This window comes from Panulirus ornatus, chromosome 13, assembly GCF_036320965.1.
Source record: "Panulirus ornatus isolate Po-2019 chromosome 13, ASM3632096v1, whole genome shotgun sequence".
NCBI lineage: Eukaryota > Metazoa > Arthropoda > Malacostraca > Decapoda > Palinuridae > Panulirus > Panulirus ornatus.
The window spans coordinates 58,697,656-58,725,561 of NC_092236.1; the positions used below are offsets into that span (position 1 = coordinate 58,697,656).

A 27,906-nucleotide genomic window follows, 5' to 3' on the forward strand; every position below is an offset into this window, starting at 1 on the left:
AGTATCGCTCCGTCGAGCGCGTGTACAAGTTGCAATTTGTGGCGCCATCGCGCGTTCTACTTCGCCAACACTGTGCCTTCCCGACCCACTGCGGATATAGACAGTGGCATATGTGTGTGTGTGTGTGTGTCTATGTATGTACGACGCTGTGGCAGGAAGTGGACCAGACATTTCTACCATACAGGTTTTCATTAAGTGGTTCATTCTCATTGGTTAAATGTTACAGGGAAGTCGTCAAAATTTAAAGTCAAGTGTTCACCGACTTAGATCATAATGAACAAGAGGAATATTGAACACAGAAGCATCTAAATCAGAAACATCTGTACATTCATGACTAAGACAGGATCTGTGAACAAGATGAACGTCATACATCTTGTTCTTAATGACCTGTAGTGAACAGTTATAACAATATCGGACATGATGAACGGTAAGTCGGACGCGTTGGTGTAAAAAAATGGGAATACTTGATATTTGGACCGTTTTCTGAAATAGAAAAAAAAAAAGAAGTATGGATAATGAAGACAAACTGTAAATTGTAAACGAGAAGGCTTTGATAAGACTTTAGAACATGCTTTACGAGAAATGAATGAAAAAAGAGTAATATGAATAAGACCAATGGCAAAACCTGTTTCAGAGGAACAAGAAGTTTGACATATGTGAAAACAGTGAAACAAAATGTAAACGCGATATAAGAACTGTAAAAGAAAGTCAACAGGAGTTGCTACAGTGTCTGAACAGTGAAATGATGAGTTGCAACGGTGAAGGTTTTGACTCATAAGTGAGCCACAGGGTACAGTGCCTTTGTGGGGATTGGCTCTGAGGTTATCACTCAAAAGTGACAGTATCAAAAACCTATGATTCATAATGTGATAAGGATGTGTGTGTGTGTGTGTGTGTGTGTGTGTGTGTGTGTGTGTGTGTGTGTGTGTTATTGTAACTATGCCATGTGGGGTCCCATCTCTTGAACAGTCTCTGCTTTCATACATCCTTTCATACTTCTCTTCCTTGTCCGCTTTACCAAGTCCTCGGTGGATTTCTTCCATTCGTCCACCATATACTTTAAGTATATCACTTTATATCATTTTTTTAAGCGATTCTGGCTCAAAGCCACGGTTGCTCTATCCTCAGTATCTTCCGAAGAAGTGTTCATCGTCTACGTCATCAAATTGGTTTAAGAGAAATTTCTCTTTGTAGTATCCCCTGATGATGTGATCATTGGAGAAATACTTCTGGTCGTGATGTGATCATGATCGCTGTCACTTTTGTTGTTGTTATCTTTCATATGATAACAAAAAAATGGGACTGAGGTCGTCTCGATCACCGGCGACCCTGATTCAGTGGTCGAGTGGGAGATATATAGAGAGAAAAAGCTGGTAAAACGAAGGTATTTTCTTTACAGCAAAGCTTCCATTTTTACAGTAATTAAATCACTTTTGGAGATTATTTTAGGATTATACTTTTTCAGGGAACACCCACACACACACACCCACACACACACACACACACACACACATACACTCACACACACAGGAGATGGGGCCCCACCGTAGAAATAGGTAATTACATATAGGTAATTACACTGATACCGGTGCTGTAAAGGTGACATGTTCATAGATTCTCACACTGTAAAAAAAAAATAAATGCCACGTGTATGTGTTTTGCCACGTGTATATGTGTGACACCATTTGATAAATAATTATCTCGTTCGACATATGAACGACTTTGATGCTTACAAAAAAAGATATATATATATATATATATATATATATATATATATATATATATATATATATATATATATATATATATATATATATATCCCCCACGGTCCTCGTCGCCTCATGACGAGTGATGGACATCATCGTCCTTGCTGTGCATGGCAGCCAGACATGAACTAACATCAGTGCTGAAATTCGTCATAGTTTCGAAAAGAAAAAAAAAAGTGGGAAATGGGCAACGTTCAAGCTGTTGGTAACGCTGTCAACGTGAGGAAGTGTGGGTTGTGGTGTCAGTGTTACAAGCGTTTTAAGTGATCCTCAATTGTTTTCGCAGTCGTGCCCAAGACTCACACAGGTCGTACACAAGGGTCGTACCGTCGTGTACAAGGGTCTTAACGTCGTACACAAGGGTCGTACCATCATACCCAGGGTCTTAACGTCGTACTCAGGGGTCGTACCGTCATAACCAGGGTCTTAACGTCGTACACAAGGGTCGTACCGTCACCCTCAGGGTCTTCAGGTCGTACTCAGGGGTCGTGCGTGGTGGTGGTGGTAGCAGGTGTGGGAGTGTTGCGTCATGCAAATTGGGGGGCCAGCATGCACACGACCCGCATGCCGCTACCACAGGCGTTTCTCTTTGTGTTTGTCTGTCTTCTTGTTAGACACACACACACACACACACACACACACACACACACACACATACTATTCATATTAGTACTCTCAATATATAAACAAATATACACTTAAACATATCTCTCTCTCTCTCTCTCTCTCTCTCTCTCTCTCTCTCTCTCTCTCTCTCTCTCTCTCTCTCTCCCAAATGTTCGTATGTATGAATCTGTCTATCTATATATCTACCTATCTATTCATATATATACCCTTTTTTTTCTTTCTCCAAAAATTATGTCTGTAGTTCTTATTCTTTCTCTTATCCACGTTCCCATTTTCTCATCATTCACACGCTTGAACCTTTACTAACTGTTGCTCGAACTGCTTATCATGCTACTTGGTGCTTTGCATGATCAATGAGGCAAGATAATGAGTGGTACAAGCACTGCAAAGCATAATACAATAAGCCGTTCAATCCCCAAGTTTTAATCGTAGAACAGCATTGTTATATACAAGTTTGGGGTAAATCATTATATCTGAATTATCTTTCAGCATTGGGTTATTTTTGGATTATTTTCTAATTACCTTTCTAGTAATGGGTTATTTTTGGATTATTTTAGAATACTTTTTAATCATTTTTGTTTTTTTTTCATGATTCCTCAACATTTTCATTTGCATGTGATTTTTCTATGACTATGAGCTTGTGATAAAATATTTTTCTAATGGAAATTGAATAGGTCATAGAAAATAGTATATAAGAAAGGGGGACGAAGAGACATGCCTCACAGATGAAGAGAAAAAAGAAAGACACTGGAATATTTAAGAAATAAAAAGAATCGAAGACAAATTTTAAGACAGAAAACTAACCCTAAATTGGGAAGTAGAAAAATGAATTCAACTAAGACTTAATACTTGAAAATGACAAACCATTGAATCTCTTCTATGATCACCAGGCTTTTTTTACAAAACATCATTCTTTTTTTTTTTCGTAATATCAGCTCATTCACTGTAAATTATAAGGATTTTGCATCTATTGCTTCTTAAAAGTATAGATATATTGAGATGTCTTAGAAACAGGAGCTGAGAAGATTTAGATAGAAATCTATATAGTAATTTTGCATCTATATTTTTTCTGCAATGCGACCTATGCTATATTTCTTATATTACTCTAAATTTGAAGGATTGTAACAGAAGCTGTTGTAAATCAATGCTGAATCTTAGTTCATGTCTGATAACTCTATATCTACAGTGAATCATGACGATCCAGCTTATCCTTTAGTAAATCACAGTAAATATTGGAATGATATAACGTTTGTGTTTACAAGTGAATATCACTCGCAGTGAGAGAGAGAGAGAGACTCATTTACATGCGAGTGTACCACTGTAAATGTTGCAAAATATAATTTTCAGACCACGGAACCTTGAGAATACTTCTAGCATCGACTCAACAAGGCTTTTGCGCACTACAGTTCAAGAAATACACAAGTTCGTGATTTTACCACACAAAACGATGGAGAAAGATGTTTGATGATTGAACTAACAATCCACACTTACAGATTCTGGAAGACCCGTTAGTCATGCCAACAAGACACTAGACCTACATAACATATAGGAGGTAAAAATAAATAGGATTTTTATTTTTTTTTCAGAAAATAGCCATCTAATCGCCAACAATGCAGGGGGAAATGTAATGAAACCCGACCAGTGAAAATTATGGTCACATTTCACTCTCCCAAAACGGGATTATTCCCTGCAACCTCCAGATGTGGCTGCCATCACCACTTTTTTCCCCCGCTAATGCCATATTTTTTCCCCTCCCCTCCTCGCCATTTCTGCCTCGGAACGCGAGATAGATAAATATACATTCATATGTATTTGTAACCCAGCGCAAACCTTTATAGGAAAAAGACATATATATCTCGGAGATTCTTCGTGTAATATAGGATTTATCCTCACTGTGTGAGTCATAGAAACATATGACTTTGTTCGAGGTATTTACCTCTGTATATAGCTCTCTGACAGCGACCCATATACTATATGTAACGAGGTCACATATGACTTTGTTGAGCAATGGCTAGAATGACGCTGTCTCGCTTCCACACACACACACACACACACACACACACACACACACACAGAAGCAAAAACGAACAGCTTCTTGATGATTAGCTTGTTATAAGCTCGTTGTGTGTGTGTGTGTGTGTGCGCGCGCGCGTGTGTGTGAGCGTGTGTGTGTTGTGTGTGTGTGTGTGTGTGTGTGTCCACTGACTTAGGAAACAATGTGTTGCAACATCTCGCGTCGTTGCAAAGCTCAGGTGGTGACGTGTGAAGTGGCTCGGCCTTTGATTCCGTGACAAAAGTTTGTAAATACTGATTGACGTGGTTGATTGTGGATTCTCTCTCTCTCTCTCTCTCTCTCTCTCTCTCTCTCTCTCTCTCTCTCTCTCTGGCTGGTCTTTTCAACTCTCTCTTTACAACAAAACTTACTACAAATTTGTGTTAAATTGCTTCACGAAAGTTGTGGTCCAATCGTGTGTCAGAACCCCACCTTCAGGCCCCCTCCTTCAGGCCCCCTCCTTCAGACCCCACCTTCAGGCCCCCACCTTCAGGCCCCACCTTCATGACCCCACCTTCAGAACCCCACCTTCAGAACCCCACCTTCAGAACACCACCTTCAGGCCCCCTCCTTCAGGCCCCCTCCTTGGCGTGTTCCCGACTCACCTGGTGACCTCACCTGTTCCTGGTTTAATTACCTGAACACGCAAGTGTTCCACGAGGTGTCACGTGACAGTGGTACTGTGTTCTTCTCTCCCTCACACACACACACACACACACACACACACACACACACACACACCACTCTCCCAGTCACTCTCACTCTGGCGCAAAAATGAAACACTTGTTCATATCTCACGGATCTCTCTCTCTCTCTCTCTCTCTCTCTCTCTCTCTCTCTCTCTCTCTCTCTCTCTCTCTCTCTCTCTCTCTCTCTCTCTCTCTCTCAACACCGTCATACACTTTGACGTTATGACATGGTAAGGCTGATGATATCTGCTCTAGCTGCTAATACTGACCCATATTGCATCTGTGTGTGTGTGTGTGTGTGTGTGTGTGTGTGTGTGTATGTGTGTGTGTGTGTGTGTGTATGTGTGTGTGTATGTCTTTATCGTATAACAACAAGTGTTTCAACATTAACCTGATTAATTATAACGTCAGTGTATTTCTTAACAATACAGATGATGAAAATGACCGTAAAAGCAAATATCACTTAGTCATATTACACCAAGTGATAACAGAAAGATAAACAAGGATATATGTATATACATATATACATACCAGACATGAATATCCCGTATACACTTTACGTTGAAGGGAATTCAAATTGAGTGTAAAACCCTGCGCGTGTGATGTAGACATTGGGAAATATATGAGAGGCGAAGACCAGAAGACGAAGATAATATGAGTGCAGTTACAGTCACTCGCCAGAACGGAGGAAGTAGCCAGTTACAGCAGCTCTTCAGCGCATGTGATAAAAATGGTAAGTTACAGTTACAAAAAAAATAATTCAAGTATCGCTTATGGCGAGAGTATGATCAGTGAGTGAGATGAGGAATAATGAGTCACTTTGAGTGAGAAGGCAGGAGGGTAACATGACGGGTTAAATAGATTCACATGTTTTGTGGATGTTTGATTAATTCATCAACAGATAAAGATAAGGGGATTTATGGAGACAGATACACGTATAACACACACACACACACACACACACACACACACACATATGTATGTGTGGGTGTGGGTGTGTGCGTGTGTCTGTGTGTATGCATGTTTATATAAATATGAATCTTAGTTATATTCCTGAAATGTATCTAAAGTATAGATCCTATGAGAGACGCAGAGAATATAGTAATCCCCCTTTTACCATCTCTGAACTACATACAAATGTCACATTTCCAACATGGCAATATACAGTAGTGATGATCCTAACTGTCTGATTCCGTGCGTGGGCTCAGGCAAGGGCTACATCGTCGCCGATGAGCTACGAGAGCTTTGTCTGACACTTGGCATCTCAGCAGAGGATTCGGACGTCATATACAATGACCTCGACCAAGATAAGGACGGAAAGATTAGCTATTCCGACTTCTCGAAGGGCTTTGTTGAGTTCCTGAGTCCCGAAGCCGAAGCCCAGACCAGCAAGAGGTTCTCGACAGGGTGAGAATTTCATTCGGATATTCTTTAGATTGGCTGAATCATGATTCATTTCAGTGTAGGATCTCAGTCTTCTATTTTTCCAGTGTTTACAAACCGTATCCTAATAGTCTGACAAGAGCTCCAGGTATTCCTGTACCTCGAGGTATTGTGTGAATGATGATTTAAGAGAAACTAACGACTTTTATTAATTCTCGTATATTTCCTAATCATTTAGATAACCTTTTAGCTCATTCTGAAGCTATGATATGTGTACAGATCACATCACCCTTCTCGTCTTCATGGTTTTAAGCTGTGACTCTAATGAATCTATCTTTATCTCTAGTTTTAAAGGAAATTTATAGTATTTTCATGTCTTTTAAGAGACTATAGATTGAGTCTGAACATTGCAGGAACAACGGTGAAGATGAGACGAGGACTGGCCTGGGGGAGAAGGAGCTGAAGAGGAGGGAAAGTGTGTATCAAGCTTGGACCCACCTGACCTCCAGCCTGTCCGAGCTTACCAGAACATCCCTGGGAGCTGAGAGGTGAGGGAGAGGCGAGGGAGAGTAGGGAGAGAGTGTAGAAGGGAGTGGGTAGGGAGGAGGGAGAGGAGAGGTGAGGGAGAGTAGGGAGAGAGTGTAGAAGGGAGTGGGGAGGGAGGAGGGAGAGGAGAGGTGAGGGAGAGTAGGGAGAGAGTGTAGAAGGGAGTGGGGAGGGAGGAGGGAGAGGAGAGGTGAGGGAGAGTAGGGAGAGAGTCTAGAAGGGAGCAGGGAGGGAGTAAGAAAAAGAGGTGAGAGAGGAAATAGAATTATCGGTAAAGATGCAAGATCAATTGTATGAAACAGTCGACTTACTATGAATCACTAGTCATAACTACCTTTAACAACGTGGTAAATGATTTAGTAATATTCATGATTATTGATTACAACTTAATGTGATTTGTCGATGATGATTACACGCTGAGGGAACTGTGTAAACTTTGATACGTGTCTACATCTACCACATTAACAGTCACATGTACACAACTCTGCCTGCAATCATGTGTTTGATACTTGTAAAACTTTCGCCCCCGTAACGTGCATGTGTTTGATACTTGTAAAACTTTCGCCCCCGTAACGTGCATGTAGCAATCATGATAGTAATTACACACACACACACACACACACACACACACACCCAAACACATACCACAAGCCTACACACATATACCACACCACATCCAAACACACATTTACCACACACCCTACACATATGCCATACTTCCACGCAGACACCGCGCCGCTACATATGCAACACAGACCACACAACATTAATACCACATACACACACACACACACACACACACACACATAACGCACCCCCCACACACACGCACATACCGCACCCCCACACACACGCACATACCGCACCCCCACACACACATACTGCGCTCCCACACACACACATACCACGCCCCCCTACACACATATACACCATACTCCCCACACACACATACCACGCCCCCGCACACACACATACACCATACTCCCCACACACACACACCACGCCCCCACACACACATACCACGCCCCCACACACACATGCTACTCCCCCTCCCCCACACACACACCACGCGCCCACGCATACCATCCCACAACCACTTCACTTGGCAAGACCTGGGCAGTGAAGTCCTTCGAACCGCACACGAGGGCGGGAACCAATATGTCACAGGTGGTCACGCGAACCACGGATAAATCTGGTCGTGTCTGAAACCTGTAGAGGTTGACAGACGTGGACTGGGGCAGACAGGCGGGCAGACAAACTGACAGACAGACAGACGAAAGGAAAGACAAACGACCACACGGATGCTGTAAAACCAATCAAGTAAAGTATTAGATACAGACACACGAACTGAGATGGGTGCATGGAAGAGGATTCGAGGAGCGAAATCAATTCACAGACAGATAGACAGACAAAAAGACAGACGTTTGAGCAAGGTCACACGATCGATGAAGGAAAGAGGCACTCAAAGATTTCTTTCTCTTTTTTTTTTTTCTCTCTCTCTAGCTTTCTTCAGCTGACTTGAGCGGACTCGCGTTCACTTTGGCTGCAAAGGCTATTCACTTGACGAATGTACGAATGGAATGTTCAAATCACAGGAATACCTTCGCTTCCCGGCTGGAACGTATTTGGAATCGTAAAGTTTGCTGTATCGCTTCACACACTTCATCTGGTAAAGAAATACCACTAATGGACTAGCGAATAATCTATGGTTTGTGAGTCGGTGTGTGATATTGACGGCATCTTCCTGATGTTATCAATAAGACATAAGGACATAGAACACCTCGAGAGATGATAAGAAAGACCCTATCTAATATTCCAATTACAAATCACCATCAGAGATAAACCCAAACTCTATATATATGATTTGTTGGCATAAAAATCAGAGGACAAGAGTTAATATGAACAAATCAATGTTGAAGTTGGACTTGAATGATTTTCTTCAATTTTTACACCATCAGCAAATAAAAAAAACTTGGTATCTGAGTACGAAAGCAACAAGTGTGACCCGATTATTGTGGTGTCTTTGACATCAAAATATGTTAATGGTGTGTGTGTGTGTGTGTGTGTGTGTGTGTGTGTGTGTGTGTGTGACTGTGTCACATGTGCGTTGAAACGTGTGGTGTGGATTAGGTAAAGATGTATTGGCTAATGGTGAGGGGGCGTTGGAGAGAGAGAGAGAGAGAGAGAGAGAGAGAGAGAGAGAGAGAGAGAGAGAGAGAGAGAGAGAGAGAGAGAGAGAGAGAGTTTCAAGTTCCTTCTAGAGTAATATTTTCTCACAGACATTGATCGCCAGTTCCGTGAGATTTCTTATGTCTTAGATTCATTGTGATTTGTACCTCGATTTCTATCTATCTATTCATCTATGTACCTATCGATCTGCCTCACCGTCTATCTATCTATCGACCATCATCGACGATAGATGTAAATCATCTTACGAGGATCCTGTGCAGGATCCTTGTGATGGATACATGTATATGTAAATGAAGGACATCCAGACGAGAAGGATTCCCTCTCTTGGTATCCAGGGAGAATATTGAGGCCAGGTATAGCTATATTTAAGACTATAGAGGGCGGGTATAGCTATATTTAAGATTATAGAGGGCGGGTATAGCTATATTTAAGACTATAGAGGGCGGGTATAGCTATATTTAAGACTATAGAGGGCGGGTATAGCTATATTTAAGATTATAGAGGGCGGGTATAGCTATATTTAAGATTATAGAGGGCGGGTATAGCTATATTTAAGACTATAGAGGGCGGGTATAGCTATATTTAAGATTATAGAGGGCGGGTATAGCTATATTTAAGATTATAGAGGGCGGGTATAGCTATATTTAAGATTATAGAGGGCGGGTATAGCTATATCTAAGATTATAGAGGGCGGGTATAGCTATATTTAAGACTATAGAGGGCGGGTATAGCTATATTTAAGACTATAGAGGGCGGGTATAGCTATATTTAAGACTATAGAGGGCGGGTATAGCTATATTTAAGATTATAGAGGGCGGGTATAGCTATATCTAAGATTATAGAGGGCGGGTATAGCTATATTTAAGACTATAGAGGGCGGGTATAGCTATATTTAAGACTATAGAGGGCGGGTATAGCTATATTTAAGACTATAGAGGGCGGGTATAGCTATATTTACGATAGATGTTGCAAGTTGTCTTTCGTGTGATATTAGAAGTCTAAAGGTTTGCCAGCGTTACCAATGAAGGGCAACAGTTTACAACGTCTGAGGGTTCTGTAGTCAAGAGAGAGAGAGAGAGAGAGAGAGAGAGTTATCTCTCTCTCTCTCTCTCTCTCTCTCTCAACAAACATTCATCCCAACCCCACATCTCCTCTCTCTTCCGTTCTGTACTCCAGCTAACCCCTCATGCAACCCCAGGTCATCCCTTCCCCCACCCACCCCCGCACCTTTCCCCCCACTAAATACTCAAACACCCCCTCTCTCCCCCCCCCTCCCCCTCCCCCCCACCTTACTCACACCTGTGCTCTGAATGAGTCACCCACATCATGCACCACACATGTGATCACAAATTTCGATGATGTGTTCAGACTTCCACGGTGAATTACCTTGAATTGGTAAACTGCTGATTCCCCTCTGAAATGTTCCTTGGAAATTAAACATACACAAGTAATATTGATTTCCTGGATGTGCATTCGCACCATAGGAAACTTTCAGACGAAATTCTCTTCTGTTTCTTTTAAGATTACGATTCCTATGTCCACATTGCTGTGGTCATATGTGTATAGACAGTTTCCTAAACGGGGAAATGCAAGACGAGAAGAAATTCAGCCTTGATTGAACGAGTCTTATGATTTCAACCAGACTTATGTGAGTCTTGAGGTTCAACCAGGCTTGTGTCAGACTTAAGGCTTCAACAAGAGAGTTTCAGAAACCTCAACATGTTTTTCCCTGGGGAGGGGGGGGGGGGGGAGGAGGGAGGGGGGGAGGTGGGGTTGTTCCTTCCTTGCTTTCCCATAGCGGACAGGTGAAGGCTTCCACAACAACCTGGAAATAAAAACAGGTAATGTTCCATCGCTGAAGATCGGAGCAAGAGGGACTCAACCCCCCCAGCGAGGAATGACTCAACGGAAGCGACCTTGTGCCAGATGGACGCAAGGGCGTTTATATGCCCTTCGTACTTGTCTTCCTGTTTTCCATTCTGTTTTGTTTTATTCGTAATTTTTGGATTTGTTCTTCTTGATTTTCTTTAATGCCTCTTCCTCCCTTACTTTATTTTCTTGTTAAATTTTATTCTTGTCTGTCTGTCTGTCTGTGTAATTGCCTGATTGTAATGTCCAATGACGGAATTTCATACTCGTGTGTATGTATGTGTATGTATTTTCATGTATTTATAAACACATGCATATAACATACATACATACATACATATACACGTACGTATACATACATAGAGCATACATACATAAATACATACATACATACGCACGTACATACGTGCATACATACACACAAACTAATTACGCACCACTTAACATCAGCCCACATCTTGGTTGTTTATCCTAGAATTAAAACTGGTCATGAAGGATCACATCCAGTACAATCCCGTCCTATATAGCCACGCCCTTGACATGGATACAGCAGTAAGAACAACATTTGTTTGACCTACATAACACCTGCGACACAGCTGTTGGCCAGCAATTGTGCGTAGTTCCCCCCTAACACACATATTGAAGAGGGAATATATATATATTTTGTGTATACGGGGAACACCTGCTGCCAGCCAGTATCGATGTCTCACCAGCCAACCAGAGCGCCCCATCCGTGACGTCACGCACTGAAAGCTCGCTGATTGGTTTAAAGTGTGAGTATATATATATATATATATATATATATATATATATATATATATATATATATATATATATATATATATATATATCGGAAGAGATCACAAATGCGCGCGTCACCAAATAAATTCTGTCCTTACCACAGGGAAATACAACACGGTATGTTCCCAAGTGCACTATCGTGAAATGATCACATCATCAGGGAGGGATACAGGAAAGAAATATGACAGGCAGTTAATATACAGCGAAGAGACGTAGCTAGAACGCCATTTGACAAACAAATATATATACATATATAAATATATATATATATATATATATATATATATATATATATATATATATATATATATATATATATATATATATATATATATATATATTCCTAGCCCACACCTCAGCGTAGGAATTGAACTCGAAGGATTGACATTTCTTCTTCTCCAGCGGAGCCCAGATTCGGGAGCTCCTTCAGGACCTGGAAAGTACTTCAGCGCCTCCTGACGTAGCCGCGCGGGTCAGCACGGTCCTGGCGACGCTGCTGAAGGAGATCCAACAGTTGCAGTCCCACCAGCAGAGCCTGGAGAGCCTCTACAAGAAGTAGGTAGCAGGCTACCCGCGTCCCGTGCTCTTCTTTTCCCCCATTCCCCGTTCTCTCTTTACCTTGTATCTTTTTTTATGGTTCCCTTTTTTCTTTCTTTTCTGCCCATATAAACTCTCAGATTTGTTTAGATATTTTCTGTTTACATCATGCCTTCACTATGGGTATTTCTTGTATGAGACATTCCGTTTGTTTGTTTGCGTATTTGTATGTGTGTATTCTTTATCATATATTTCTTTTCCTCCTTATTTCTGCACCATATTAGCAGTGTATCTTTTCTCCACGCTTTAGTATAGTTCACTACCGATATATTTCGCCGTTGCTGGATCTATATCCTTCCTCTGGTATTTGATTTTTCTAACATAATCTTTTCCTTTCTTGTATATCTCTTTCGGTCTTCTCATTCATACTGTGTAGTTTGTTTCTCCCATTAGATCTTTTTTTTTTTTGTATATGTAATTCACGTATGTCCTATTTCTCATTTTTTTTTCTTTGTATATCTGCTATACAAGTTTTGACCTTGTGTGGTGTGTGTATGAGTGTGTGTGTGTGTGTGTGTGTGTGTGTGTGTGTGTGTGTGTGTGTGTGTGTGTGTGTGTGTGTGTGTGTGTGTGTTTTATACTATTATTGTGTATTTCTCTGACCTTCTTGGTGCATTGGATCTTATCTTTATCAGTTCAGTTAAGATGTATCATGATTTTTAATCTTTTCTATATTCATCGTTCATGAATCTTAATATTACGAAAGATTAACTGTGGACGATAAGGCTCCTTATCCATCTTTCATCCCACGAATATGAACTGAACTGACTTCTTATCTTTTTAAAACACCTTTAATCCAAAATAATTGGGACATTATCAATGTCATTGACAAAGCACATGAAAATATCTTTATTTTTATATGGATCAGCACGGGAATCGAACCACTGTTCTTCAGATACTATAGCTGTGGTTTGAGACCATCTTACCACAACACCCACCTTCCACTGACTTCCCCCTTTCCCACCCTGGCAGGGAGCGGGAACACCACGCCACGGCCCTCAAGTCCCTCGAGAATGAGCTGGAGGACCAGGTGGCCAAGGTCGAGGAGAAAGCCAAGCAGCAAGCGAGGCAGGAGAGCGAGGAAGAGAAGCGACAGCTGCAGGACCAGATGGAACAGGAGATGGCAGAGTTGCAGACCCACCTGAAGATCTTCCAGAAGGTGAGGTGGTGGGAGGGGAGACACAGGGTTAAGATGGGATGGTAAGGGAGGAAGAGGATGGGAAAGATGATGACAAGGAAAGATACGGAATGGTGTAACTTACGATGGTCTACAGGGATAGAGGGAGAAGGACTAAGGATTAGGGATTAGTGATAAGGAATGAAAGTTTGGTAACAAGAGGAAGAGTTAGCATCGTGTCCGGGGTATAGACTAGCTATAAAGGGGTCTGTAAGGTGGTCAGAGGTAGGTAGTGTGGCGTGACGGTGGAAGCTGAAGAGCTGGTTTAAGCTCAGAGGTGAGATAGCTTATCATGCGGTGTGAAAATTAAGGCACAGTTCTGTCTCTGGTCCGCTTCATACCTCTGTTCTTCTTTGAGATGTTTCCGGTCACTGAGGCTCGCTTTAGTCATACCAGGAGTGATCTTGGTCCTGAAGAAAGGCCCTCCCGTTCCTCCTGCAGTAGGTCTGGAAGGAACAGAAATGGTAAATGGGGAGTCTTATGATCCTACGACCTCCTGAAGCTGTATCCAGCTGCGGGAGAGGGTGAGGAAGACGAAGACGTGACGAGTAGAAGGAGGAACAACTTGACGAAGAATGACGGCGTGGTTTTACTTCTCTCTCCTCTTCTTCTGCAGGTGGATTCGTGGCTGAAGAAGGAGGAGGGCGATGGAGGAGACAGGATCCAGGAGGTGAAGAGGAAGCTTGAGGAAGCCTACCATGATAACCGCACCTTGAACATGACCCTTCACGAGACGACTGCCAACCTGGGTCTCATGCGCTCTGACCTGGCCCAGATGAGGCTACAGTACGAGGAGAAGTGTCGCGAACTACACAAGTGGGTCTTCATCTTCCGTTTTCTCCCTCTCCTGGCCGTTTTCTTCCCTTCATGCCTCCCTCTTATAACAACCCCTCCTGCAACACAGCTAAACCCTAAATGAAATGACTGATCATTACAATGTTATTCCTCCTCTTGTTGCCTTGTTATGTAAACAAACTGTAACCCATTTCTAAGTCGTGTCTCTCGTTTTCTTTTCCCCCACAGTGAACGGGAGACTGTGTTAGAATACATGCATCAGTATGACCATATGAAGAGACAATTGGAGCTATTGCAGTGAGTATGGCACTTCGGTCTACCATATCCTTGAATTTGTTTAGGAAAGAACTGAATATATAATGAAGTTATAGATGAAGAAATATGTTACTTATGCCATTTTGTTATGAATTTAGAGAGAGAGGAGAGAGAGAGAGAGAGAGAGAGAGAGAGAGAGAGAGAGAGAGAGAGAGAGAGAGAGAGGCGGTTGGAATACAGGCAAGAGTCTTTGTTGGGTAGAGAGAGCCTGTGCTTTTAATCGTAGCGTATCAATTCTTTTATTTTTTTTACCTGACTTGTAAAGATAAAAACCATAGAAAAATATTTCATTGTTACCTTATATTAAGGAAAACACGAAGCAAAGTGAAACTGTGTCAGTGCATAACATTTCAACCGCAGTCGCGTGCGTTCGTATGTTCGTACATTTGCATTTCATATTCCCAAAAATGACGCAGAAACCCAGTCTACCACAACCATATTTTCAAGAGTTTATTCACACCGTCCATATGCAGTTTTCCTTCCACGTGAATACAGACGCCCGGATGTAAGTGCAATTGAACGCATACAAGCTCTCGCACGCGCGTGTGTGACCGTGTATTGCGTGAGCAGGTATTGATATTCTGTCTTTGTGGTTCGTTTTGTCAACGAAGCAAACGATGAATGTATTGATCTGGCCATCACTGCTTCACGAACCTCCTCGGAAATTCGTTCATTGAATCGCTGGGACTGGGGTAAGTGAATCACTCGGAAGTCCAGTGAAGAATTCATCCAATCGCTGGATTATGTGGGTTATAGACCGAGGGATTCGTTTGCTCAGTGATTCATTTAGTGTTCCAGCGAGGGTTTCGATTACCCGCTGAAATATTTGGGATTCGTTTGAGGGTTTTATTGACTCGGTGAATCATTTAGGAATCTCGTTTCCTCAGGGGAAACATTCAGGACTCGAACGAGGGTATCACTTTCCCAATGAATCATCTGGGATTCGATGGAGGCTTTCGTGTCCGCAGCAAATCAATGGGATTCTGAGAGACGTTCTATAAAACAAGATTCAAACTTTGAAAGTTTATTTGAGATTTTGTCGAGCCATGGTTCCAACTTTTGCAGTTTACTCGATCAAAATATCGTAAATTCAACCAAATGATTGACACTGCAAGGTTCCAGTCACCGGAACCAAGTATGGAATTCTTATAGCCAGTTCCTGGAATCGATGACGCCTTTGAAGCATGACTTGTAAACAGACGTCTTGAAGTTCAGTGTTCACAGTCGAAGGTTTGGTGCTTTATACAACTAGTACTGAATCAGAAACTAACATCATACACTCAAAGATTTGGGTATCGTATGAATTTTGATAATAAAGGGATTAGAGTGTATCTGTAGGTATCAATAAAGAATAGATGATATTTGTATAAATATCCTTAGTTTAGATAATGAGATGAAGCAGATGTTTTCATATATATACAGTCATATCTGGTTAATTGCATGAGTGTCTAGTGTATAGATTTCAAACTGGTACACATAGACAAAATCGATGATTGTAAATCAGGAATGTAAACTTAGTAGAGAGAGAGAGAGAGAGAGAGAGAGAGAGAGAGAGAGAGAGAGAGAGAGAGAGAGAGAGAGAGAGTTAATCAATGTAGGACGAGTGTGACGAGCAGTGAGAGCTGATCTGTGCAGTAGTGTGAGCAGTGTGAGGTAATAATGTGTCGCCTCCCGAGCAGTGAAGCCAACAAGCGACTGCAGGATACTAACGACAGCATGAGGGACGCAATGGAGTACGAGTGGAGGAGGTCCCCCGTGGGCTCCAAGTGTTCCAGTACGAGGTCCTCCTTACACAGGTCCAAGGAACGAAGGAGGAGTCACAGGTGAGACGGAGAGGAGGGTCGAGAGACGCGGGAAGGGGACAAAGGGTAAGAAGGAACGAGGAACATGATGAAGGATGAGAGAGAGAGAGAGAGAGAGAGAGAGAGAGAGAGAGAGAGAGAGAGAGAGAGAGAGAGAGAGACAGACAGACAGACAGACAGACAGACAGACAGACAGAGATGAAGAAGAGACAGACACGAGGAACAGAGAGACAGGGAAGGAAAGATGAAAGAAATATCAAAATCAGAGAGGTATACAGGTGAAGAAAGAAGGGGAAGGAATAAACATAGAGAGATGGAACTTGATCAATTTCGAAGACCTTGTCTTATACCTCACAAGAGAGATCCCTTGATTTGTGGCGAGATCAGGAGACGCATGAGAGAGATTAGCGACTGAGGGTGGTTGAGAACCAGCGAGGAAGTGAAGAATGGCTATTAGACTTTATGAGAAAGAGAAAGAATGATGCCTTGAAGAAGCACTTGTTATTAGAGAACTTGTCTTATACCTCACAAGAGAGATCCCTTGATTTGTGGCGAGATCAGGAGACGCATGAGAGAGATTAGCGACTGAGGGTGGTTGAGGACCAGCGAGGAAGTGAAGAATGGCTATTAGACTTTGTGAGAAAGAGAAAGAATGATGCCTTGAAGAAGCACTTGTTATTAGAGAACTTGAAACGTGGTAGCTTCAGAGTTGAACCATGATGTCATATGTGGTCTCTCATCTTTAGATGTTTGTAGTTTTGCTCTCATATCCTCTAGTTAGTCTCTTGCTCTGTTTGAGATCCTTGCAACAATCGAAATCATTCTTTCCCTTCGTTCTCGTCACATATATTCGCTGCTTTGATCTATGAGTTTGTTCCTACATTTCCAACCCATGATGAATACCCACAATTTTTCATTCAGTTACTCAGCCAGGGCCTCCACCTGCCTCAAAGAGACTGGCACAACCGCCAATTCATTGACTCAGTCAAGGTGACTTACAACCTAGTCAGAGATACATGCTCGCCCTCTTGCCTTATTAGTAAGAGCCTCTGAAACGTCTGTTCAAAGTCATTTTCTACAAGTCCCACCGATCCTCCTTGTTCTTACAATTTCCATTATCTTCCTCAGGTCTTACTCTATCTCCAGTTGTAACTCAAGGTGAGGATATATATATATATATATATATATATATATAATATATATATATATATATATATATATATATATATATATATATATATATATATATATATATATATATATATAATGTTTATTCATATTCTGCTTCAGTTGAACAGTGATGTAGGATTAATAGTCGTCTGTTCATCATTGATAAACACTAGTCCAAGTATATGATCAACAAGATTATAAGGAGTTTTATCAGTACAGTGTTATACTGTTAACAATCGTGATCAGTGGAGCTGAATGCTGAAGAATTTCAGCTCACAGCTCAGAGCATTTAAGACAGGTATTTCATTACACACACACACACACACACACACACACACACACACACACACACACACACACACTAGTGGGAAGTTCTTCAAAGTTTACAAAGGATCTAACAGCCAGAGGCCATTACATGAAATTTAAGCAAGAACGTGAGAGAAAGTATATAAAGAAATACTTTTTACTATATGAAAATAGTGGATGAACGTGATGAACTGATTGGTGAAAATATGTTGATAGAATGAAAAAGTTTTAACAGAAGTATGATAAAGTTTAAGAGATGGGGCCCTACGAGTGTAGAACTCCTTCCCTCTACAGTACAAATATGTAATTACAAAATCCTCAATTTGAAAATGAGGTTAACAAATTCTCAGTAAATCCAAATTGCTGTTTAAGGTTAGGAACTACACCACTTAGTGCCAGCTCATGTATTAACACATCTCTTAGCTATAACATATATATGATCCAACGCAAATTGGCTGATCTTAACCACTCAAGAGCTGTGTTTTTCATGCTACATAGATACTTTTGTAAAACTCATATTTCTGAACACAGACTTGATTATATATTCATAAACCAATAACAAAAAGAAAAGGATTATGTCATTGCAATTGTAGTCTCATTCATGCCATTGTAGTCTCTGAAATACAATTCTTTCAGAACTCACACACTACGACCTGCATTACAATTACTTTTAACTCACAGCTATATATCTGTATCTTACATTCACATGGAAATATTTCAAATATAATTGTCTTTTAAAACCATGTATCACTTTTTATGTGTGATACTTTCAGTCCTCTATCTACATCACCATGATTACAATATTATCAAAATATTCGCCCCACACTCTAGTATACCCGACCTGTCTTTAGCAAGCACCCATAAGCCATGGTTCCCCTCTAATATTCCCGTTTTCTCTCAGCCGTTCCCGTTCTCCTCATCCACCCATTCTCTCGTCCTATGACGGTGATGGGGGACTCAAGTTTGGCATCAGACGCCTCATGGATGACCTCGGTAGGCCCACAGACGTATTATCTTCACTGTATAATCAAATACAACTTTCGTATTTTCTTGTCATCTTAATGAAGAAAACTGTAGTGTTTTATCATGATATAAAACTTGTAGGTTTTCTTTGTATATGTCTCTACTGAAGACATGATGACATGCCCAATGAATATTCCAATATGCATAAAAAAAAATAATGTGCCTTTTGTAGTCTCTTTAAGTTGCTTTTCTCTTTTTGCTCTTTTGAATTAAAGGGTCTCTGTTTTCCCATACGACTGAGATTCATAAAATCCAAGTTCCTTAATGAGACTTTCATCATAATGTCTAATGGTTCCATAATTGACCAAAACATTCAGAAATTAATAGTGCCTTTGCTCATGGGAAAATAAAGCAGTTGATTTATGAAGTAAACTGGTAGAAATCTATAGTAACTTTTATATGCTTCCTATCCCACAGCTGAGAGGAAATCCCAAACAAAATCAGAAGCTAAGCTTAATTTCCTGGTAATTTTGAAAATATTCAACTCCCCATAAAAGTAAAAAGAATATGTATGACAATATATTTTTTTCTACTCAACGTGCAGATCGCAACCAGCCTTGATATACTTCTTGATATATTTAGTCATAGTGACCTAGTATACTGTAGTTAACCCGTGCTATGATGATATTGTCCCCTTCCTTATAGTCGTAAAAAAAAGTACAAAATAGTGCATCCTACAGACTCCGGGTTGTCGACGCTGCCAGATACGAACGAGGAGGGTTGTACAACCCAGGACGAACTGAAACTCTCTGAGAACGAAGGACCAACCTCGGTAAGCCACCAGTGTTGGAGGAGGAGGAGGAGGAGATAAGTGAACTTTAAGACGAAAGTTGCAAATACTGAAGGACAAATGACTCTTGCATGAGGATATAAACAGGAGGGTTGAACGTATGGTATTAGTTCTACACCTCAGGGGTAAATTGATGTAGATAGAACGTGATATAGTGTTGGAAATTCTTAATCAGTTTGGAATTGATAAATTGTTCTATGTGTAAGTTGTTCTACAGGGTGGGTAATATGCAATAGACGAGCAGTATTGAATGTCGGGATCCATAATGGCATAAGAAGTTGGTATTAGTATGGAAGGCTGTTGTGTGTTGAGGTGTTGGAAGGGATAAGGCTATGGAACAATACCAGTATTTATGGTGTCAAATGTTGGACTCCAAATGAATGCTGCAGATGGTGTCTTTTGATATGAGAAATGTCTTACGACGTCTCAGGTTGAGACTGTTAATGGTGTAGGTAAATAGCCGCGTCCTCTTGTGAGTAAGAAAGACACTGACAGATATCAAGGTCTCAAAAAAAGAACTCGCACCCAAACCAAGAGAATCTTTCACCTTCCTTGAGAAGTAGTGAGGTAATGCAACAACACTGTATATTAAGAGGATGTTGCTGTCTATCTTAGAGAGGAATACAAGCTGAATGATTTCAGTGCAAGGAAATTAGAATGGTTGTATTAGCTCACTAGAACAGTATTCACCTTATTTAAAGTTGTCCTTTTCCATGAATTCCCATTGTGAACCTTCGCCTTCTTTCGTTCTCGACTTCCATGCTATGTCTCCGCCAGCTGGAGGAGGAGCTACTGAGTCTGGAGTCCCACTCGTCCCCGACGAGGACGACGAAGCAGCATGTGGCAGAGGTGGCCACCCAGCGACCAGCCGACCCGCTCTCCCCGAAGTCCAGCCCAGGGTCGCCCACACGATCGCCCACCCTGACAGTCGCTACGCCACCCTTAAAGCCCCGTAGGGTCACTCAGCTCGCCTCGAACTCCAATAGTGCCAGGTGAGGAGGTGCTCCTGGTCAAGATATGGAGAGAGAGAGAGAGAGAGAGAGAGAGAGAGAGAGAGAGAGAGAGAGAGAGAGAGAGAGAGAGAGAGAGAGAGAGAGAGAGAGAGAGATTCAGACAGTAGTAGTACTGGTCCCTCCCATGACCTTTGACTAATTGATAAGACCTGCCTCTTTTACTGCTCACAGCACCAACATTTGTGGTCTTTCTTCTGTTGAACACCATCAGTGTAGCATCTTTCCGAATATATTTTACTTTTTTCTCAGTACCAATTGTTTAAGGATGTCCTCACTATCCTCTTTTTCATATCCAGTTATAATCTCAACTCACGATTCCGACTGAGATGTTGTGTTTGTGGTTATTCCAACATCAACACACCCGTTGCACGCCTCAAGGACTTTGAAACCCCAGACTCTAATGTTATCTGGCATAGTGTCTGTCTCTAAGCTCCCACACTTTTCCTTTGTTTCGCTTTCTGCTCTGCTATTTCTCTTTTCTTTTATGTCTTTCTTCGCCTGTCTAGACTCCTTCCACAAGACTGTGGCATCCTCTTGCCCACAAGCCGAGATCCCTTACTCAGGGGATTTCAACATTATCAGCAGCAGAGGTGTCAATCAAGGTCCTGTCATGTCTTCTACGCTTTTACTTCTTTCTATCAACGATCTCCTTTCTTCCACAAATAACTAAGTGCACTCATACGCTGGCGACTCCACACTGCATTCCTCCCACATCCTTCCAATTCGTATCTTCTTCTCTGACTCGATCTGCATCTCGGCTCGACACAACGTCCTCAGAAAACTCAGATGTGTTGAGGACATCTCAGCGAGGTAGATGAAATCTCGTGAAGTTTGATAATTCCAAGATCCAGTTCCTGCTCATCTCCCTATCGACAGTTCCTCATGCCTTTTCTCTCTCTCATCTGAAGTTTCTGTCATTCAGTTTCTTGACTCAATGAAGATACCTGGTAGTACTGTAACATCCACCCTATCTGGGAAACCCCACATGACGGAAATAGCTCAGTTGCTGCGTTTATGTAAAGTATTGCTCTGTCCTTGTATGGAGTATTGCTCTTACATCTGGGGCGGTTCTAGCTCTGCATCCTTACTTGACAAGGTCGAAAAAGCGGTCCAACATATAAACACTTCCAGGTTAACTTCAGAACTTGACCGGCTTGCCCTATGCCGCGATGTTGGCTCACTTTCCCTCTTCTGTAGCTATTACTTTGGATTTAACTCCCGAGAGCTGGCTGTCTGTGTGCCCCCACCACTAGCTAGACCACACACTACTGTGCAAATTACTGCGTTCCATGATTTCTGTGTGTCCATTGGCAACTAAAGGGTAGTCCGTTTTGATAACTGTTTCTTTCCTTGCTCCTTGAAGCTTTGGAACTCTCTACCTTCTCATGTCTTTCCCAATAACTGTGACCTAACACATTGTAACAGACAGGCTTTTCACTTCCTCCAAAATTCGTAAATGCTTTCCTTTGTCTTCTTTCTTTTTATGATTCAATTAAGGCCAGGCCTTGATGTGGATTTTCATCGGTTACTGAAGGTTCCAACGTAAACAAAGAAAATATACTATGGACATATCTTGCAGGTACGCCGTGGAATATTGCGGTATAACTAGGGAAGGAAATCTCTTTTTATATCCGGACTGTTTGTTGATCACGACAGACAACCAACATGTAGCAGAATAAAGTACTGTAGATCCTATTTATTAGGATTCAATCCTCCGCTCTTAGCCCCCATAAGTTCCACAGCTTCTAACATGGAATTTTTCAGTCTGCCTTATTAAGGGTTTCCATTCTCATCCACTCCTGTCTTCCTCGTTTAACCCATACACTTCCGAATAGTCTGCTCCCACGCAACGTTCTTAGTCCATATTGAACGGATTTTTTAATCATATGGCAACTCAGTTTTCTATCTCGTCTTGCCACTGCATTATCCAGTCATCCTTATCTTCTCCCGTTCTCTTCCTTTCGTCCATAATTGATCCTTCGTCTGTCTTTCCCCCCCCTTCAGTCCCCAGTTCCAGCCTCACGTGGGTGCCCTCCCTGGAAACTTCGAGGCTGCCGGACCTCCTGAGAGAACGTATAAGGTGGTGTTCGCCGGCGATGCTGCAGTCGGCAAGTCGACCTTCATCGTGAGGCTCTGCAAGGGCTACTTCGTCAACAACATCGCCTCCACACTGGGTAGGTCCTCGACCGATACTGCAGGAGTTACCTGGTTAAGAGCATCCACTTCACAGTCGCAAAGCCCTCGTTCAACACACCCTGCAGGAGTTACCTTAAGAAACATCGTCTACGTAGTCGCTAAGGACGTCTTCCAAGTTCTGCGTCTTGAATGAAACCTGGGGACGAAGTAGGAAGCTATGAATGATCTATGACGAGAAGTCAGGATGAGATAAGGAGAGAAATGTAGGAGGAAGGAAGGAAGCTGAGAGGAGATCTTTGGTTTAGCTAGTGGTAAGGAGGAGTTTCGTCGGATTCTTGAGGATCTTAGTATAGACGTGAAGACAATGGAAGAATGAGGATAGAATAAGGTGAGAGGGGAAAGGGAAGAGAGGAAAATGTTGGGGAGTGTAGGGAGGATGAGTCTGAAAACAAACTTTCTATGGAAGAATAAATTAAAAGAAGAATTTATGAGAAGGCCAGAAAGATGTAGATGAAACAGAATAATCTAAGAAGACAGAAGAGAAGGAGAGAGATAGGGAGACATCTAAGAGACGGCAGGAGAAGGGAGGAGAGTAATTCTTAGCAAGTGAGGGAGACGGTCATTACAGGTTCCCAAGGGAGAAGTATACAGGAGCCACATGGTGGCCTTGGCGTAGGTCCAGGAGGGAGAGAATGGTTTATACTCCCTCCTGGGTAAGGGAAGGGAGCTCTCACTGGCACCTCCTTCAAGGGAGTGTGCCATGATCAACCCGGGTAAAACATGTGAGGGATTATATATGTGAGGAAATAAAGACAGTGAGTACTTTCGTTTATTACATAGAATGAATTAGATTGTCCAATCCTCTAATATCTCGGGACATGATGATGCAATTCTCTCTTGCAGGTGTGGACTATAAGGTGAAAACCCTTAGGGTTGACGAGAAGAATGTGGCCATACAGCTATGGGATACTGCAGGTGAGTGTGTGTGTGTGTGTGTGTGTGTGTGTGTGTGTGTGTGTGTGTGTGTGTGTGTGTGTGTGTATGTGTGTGTGTGTACTTGATTTAGTACTTTAGTACCTTCGACGAGATTTTTGCCAAAAGGCTTGGCGTGGATGGGCGCGTAGTGCTTACCACAGGAAAAAAACTAGAGTTACGAGGAACCAGCCGTGTGTGTTGCTTGTTACGTGTGAGATGTTTGTTCACTGAGAGCCAGCAGCCCACGTGTGGGGTGAGGCAGAAGGAGACACGGCAGCCACCTGGATCAAAGGAGTGAAACTTGACAGTCGCACAAAGCGCTAGCTCGCTGCTCAGGCGTCGCTCGCAATTATGATAGCCAGGCGGGTAGTCCCGGCAACAGAGTACCTTCCTGGGGTCGGTGGCTGGAGAGAGAGAGAGAGAGAGAGAGAGAGAGAGAGAGAGTTATGCACACACGGACAATCATTTCCTCTGATGGTTTCAAAGGGGGCGCCTCACCTTCCCTAGTTGTGGTGTAAACGTTCAATTAGATGGAATGAGTTACCTGGAGTCACTTGCCTCACGTTCGTCTTCCACACATCCATCCTCTTCCTCCTCCCTCCTTCCTCCTCCCTCCTTCCTCCTCCCTCCTTCCTCCTCCCTCCTCCTACGTGGGAATCACCGACCCATCATCTCCTGTCTCTCCTTTCTCCTTAACCTAAGCCGTGCCTTCCCTGGAGACGCCTATCTGTGGGAGAGGAAATGGAATCCCTTTTATTCTAAAAGCCATCTCTCTTCTCTTCCTCCTCCTCCTCCTCCACCCTAACCCATCCACACCTCCCTACCCCCCTGATGTGGTCCCCCAGACATATAGCCAGGTTCTGGCCTTTCCCATGAAGGGATCCTCTTTAAAAGAGAGAGAGAGAGAGAGAGAGAGAGAGAGAGAGAGAGAGAGAGAGAGAGAGAGAGAGAGAGTGTGTGTGTGTGTGTGTGTGTGTGTGTCTATAACCAGATTCTTGTAAATTCACATCCTGAGGGCACCTTTCGATGCAGAGTCTTGTGCTCCTGAAAACTTCAATTCTTTCCTCTCGCCTCTGAATGAAATGTTTGTTGGATCCTTCTTTTTCTTTTTCTTCTCATTGAGAATCTTCTAAATCATCTTTACTGATGAAGGAAGAGCATTTTATGTCATAAGTGTTCATGTTATTCTATGTATCTTACAAATTTGGCTATTTGATCCCTGTGGCAAAAGAAAACATTAAAAAGCAATTCTTATATTATTGTTCGATTCTTTCGAAAATTTAGATGTTCCCATTTTCAGGTTTGCTAAGGAGATCATTTATTTTTGCTGGTCCCTGATACTAAGAAAATGGAAATCAGAAGAAAGTCGTAACAATATATATATATATATATATATATATATATATATATATATATATATATATATATATATATATATATATGTATATATATATATATTGCCTTTTCTAAAGGAGGAAAACACCATTTGATCAAAAGAGAGGAACTGACTTACTCAGAGAGGAAGAGTACTTGGAGTATTAATAAGTTTTCGACAAGAAATTACCAGCCAATCAAGTTTCATTAACTACTCGGTAATTAAAAGGACTTGGTTAAAGTCGGCGAGGCTAGATATATCTATTGGTGGACTCAGCGTCAATATGCGAGTAATGATAAATAAAGTTACAAGCTGAGGGTTCATAGTTAGAGCCAGGATGACAAGATGACAATCAAAGCTTTAAGCTGACAGTGATTGATATGAGGCAAGGTTACCATTGGTTATTTATGGTGGCATCAAAGTACATATATTCTTCGAGATCCGTTTCAATCTCTCTCTCTCTCTCTCTCTCTCTCTCTCTCTCTCTCTCTCTCTCTCTCTCTCTCTCTCTCTCTCTCTGCTCCTTGGTGAAAAAAAATTTCTTTTATTCAAAAAAAAAAATCACGCTCCTCGTTTCCCTCGTTTCTCTCGCCAGGCCAGGAGCGCTTCCGGTCCATCACCAAGACGTACTTCCGGCGAGCGGATGGCGTCTTCCTTCTGTATGACGTCACGAGCGAAAGATCCTTCCTCAACGTCCGACAATGGATCCAGAGCATTGACGTAGGTGTAGTCTAGACGTGTCTGTCTGTCTGTCTTGTCTGTCTGTCTTATTTGCATCAAATATGTCTACGAGGTTCCTTGCTTATGGGGTCAATTTGTCGACGAATATTCAAGATCATTTATAATGTGTTAGATGATTATTTCATTGGGGTTAAGTTTACACGTAGTATACCACAGGGTTGATATATTCAGTCATGTATACCATGTAACCTCGCTTTAGTTTACATCTAGAACGCAAGAGTCTCTATGTATATTCAATGTATACTACATAGATTTACTTTTAGTTTACATATAGTTGTGACCACAGCCCTTTGGTTCTCTCGTGTAGGAGGCGTGCGAGAAACGCGTACCGCTGGTGCTCTGTGGCAACAAGGCGGACCTGCGCGACAGCGCGGAGGGCGAGGGAAGAACAACGGTCACCTGCGCAGACGGCGAGCGTCTGGCGAGGGACTGCGCAGCCTACTTCACCGAGACCTCTTGCAAGACGGGCACAGGCGTCCTCGAAGCCCTCGTACAGCTGGCGAGGTGCGTATGATGTCAGTGCTAACGCCGAATTTGCGTATGGGATTCAAGGATACTCCCACTGAACCCACTGGGTGAAGTGGGTGGTTGTTAGTGGGTGTATTATGGATTGGTGGGTGGGTGTGCGAGGTTGGTTGTTGGGTGTAGGTGGTGAAGAAGTTAGTAGGTAAGGTTGTTGAGTGGTTAATGAATGTTATAATCAGAATGGCTAGTGATGATCTCTGGAGGGTTTTTTTTAGCGAGCGTCTGAAGACATTTACTTTTCTAGGTGGTTATATAATGAAGAAAATGGATGTAGGGTTGATGCTGCGAGTAGAAAACGGAATGAGGGTCAATCAATGTTTTTTGTGGTTAGTTAAGAGACAGTAGGTTCGTTGAAGCAGTTCTGAGCGTGGATGTGATTAATTGAATGTCTTAGATAAACTTTGAATTAACTAAGTTAAATGACAATCAATTTGCCTCTATGTGTCTAACCTGGCCTGTGGTGAGGGGTTCTTTGGTTCAGGTTCTGGTCTCCTAAACCCTGGTCTCCTACCTCCTAGTCTCCCATCTTCTAATCTCCTACCCCCCCTGGCCTCCTACCCCCCCCCTGGCCTCCTACCTCCCTGGCCTCCTACAGCTGCTCTTCCTCCACAGGGAAATGGTGACCACGGAGGACGTGGAAGTGCACACCTCCGCCCTCAGGGTGTGCTCCACCGACCAGAAGAGATCCTGCTGCGGCAGCAAGAAGGAGAACTGAGTGATGGAGAAGTGTTGGAGATGGAAGAGGAGGATGGAGAACTGTTGGAGATGGAAGGGGAAGATGGAGAAGCGTTGGAGATGGAAGAGTAGGATGGAGAACTGTTGGAGATGGAAGAGGAAGATGGAGAAGTGTTGGAGATGGAAGAGGAGGCTGGAGAAGTGTTGGAGGTGGAAGAGAAGGATGGAGAACTGTTGGAGGTGGAAGAGGAGGATGGAGAAGCGTTGGAGATGGAGGAAATATGTAGGAGCAGCCCTAAAGACGACAGAGAAGAGAAGAATAAAATAAAGAATAAAGACAAAGAAGAAAATAGTGTAAAGAAAACGACTTATTAAATAAAGAAGACGTAAGATATGATTAAGAAATGATTGTCGCATAATGAAGGAAATGAATAGATCTAATTGTAATTAGGAGTAACTTAGTAGCATTTAAGTAAAATTACCTAATAAGATAAAAACGAAATTAGGAACACAGTAGTTAAGTGTGTGAGCATTAGACAACCAGAAACCGCAAAAAAAAAGAAAATA

General features: G+C 42.2%; 1 protein-coding gene across 6 annotated transcripts; it reads left to right on the forward strand.

The window, feature by feature from the left end:
- Positions 1-27,906, forward strand: LOC139752938 (ras and EF-hand domain-containing protein homolog). 6 transcript variants are annotated; one of them, XM_071669022.1, is made up of 17 exons: positions 1-114; positions 5,567-5,868; positions 6,344-6,542; positions 6,932-7,066; positions 12,327-12,479; positions 13,494-13,680; positions 14,315-14,514; positions 14,722-14,790; positions 16,488-16,631; positions 18,988-19,079; positions 19,790-19,881; positions 20,677-20,891; positions 22,917-23,086; positions 23,952-24,023; positions 25,994-26,118; positions 26,447-26,643; positions 27,277-27,906. In XM_071669022.1, exons 2-17 carry the CDS (start codon positions 5,790-5,792, stop codon positions 27,377-27,379), a joined length of 2,232 nt encoding a protein of 743 aa, XP_071525123.1. In that variant the 5' UTR covers positions 1-114; positions 5,567-5,789; the 3' UTR covers positions 27,380-27,906. The 6 variants fall into 6 exon arrangements, with proteins under 6 accessions (XP_071525123.1, XP_071525121.1, XP_071525126.1 ...); XM_071669020.1 differs by having other exon boundaries at positions 14-184; XM_071669025.1 differs by having other exon boundaries at positions 14-184; positions 19,814-19,881.

What these genes read in the sequence shown, in the direction of transcription:
- LOC139752938 (XM_071669022.1), top strand. Translation starts at nt 5,790, where the DNA reads ATGAGTGCAGTTACAGTCACTCGCCAGAACGGAGGAAGTAGCCAGTTA. An exon ending in TCGAACTCCAATAGTGCCAG is followed by an intron (nt 20,892 to 22,916) that starts GTGAGGAGGTGC and finishes CCCCCCCTTCAG; the next exon opens with TCCCCAGTTCCAGCCTCACG. An exon ending in AATGGATCCAGAGCATTGAC is followed by an intron (nt 26,119 to 26,446) that starts GTAGGTGTAGTC and finishes TCTCTCGTGTAG; the next exon opens with GAGGCGTGCGAGAAACGCGT.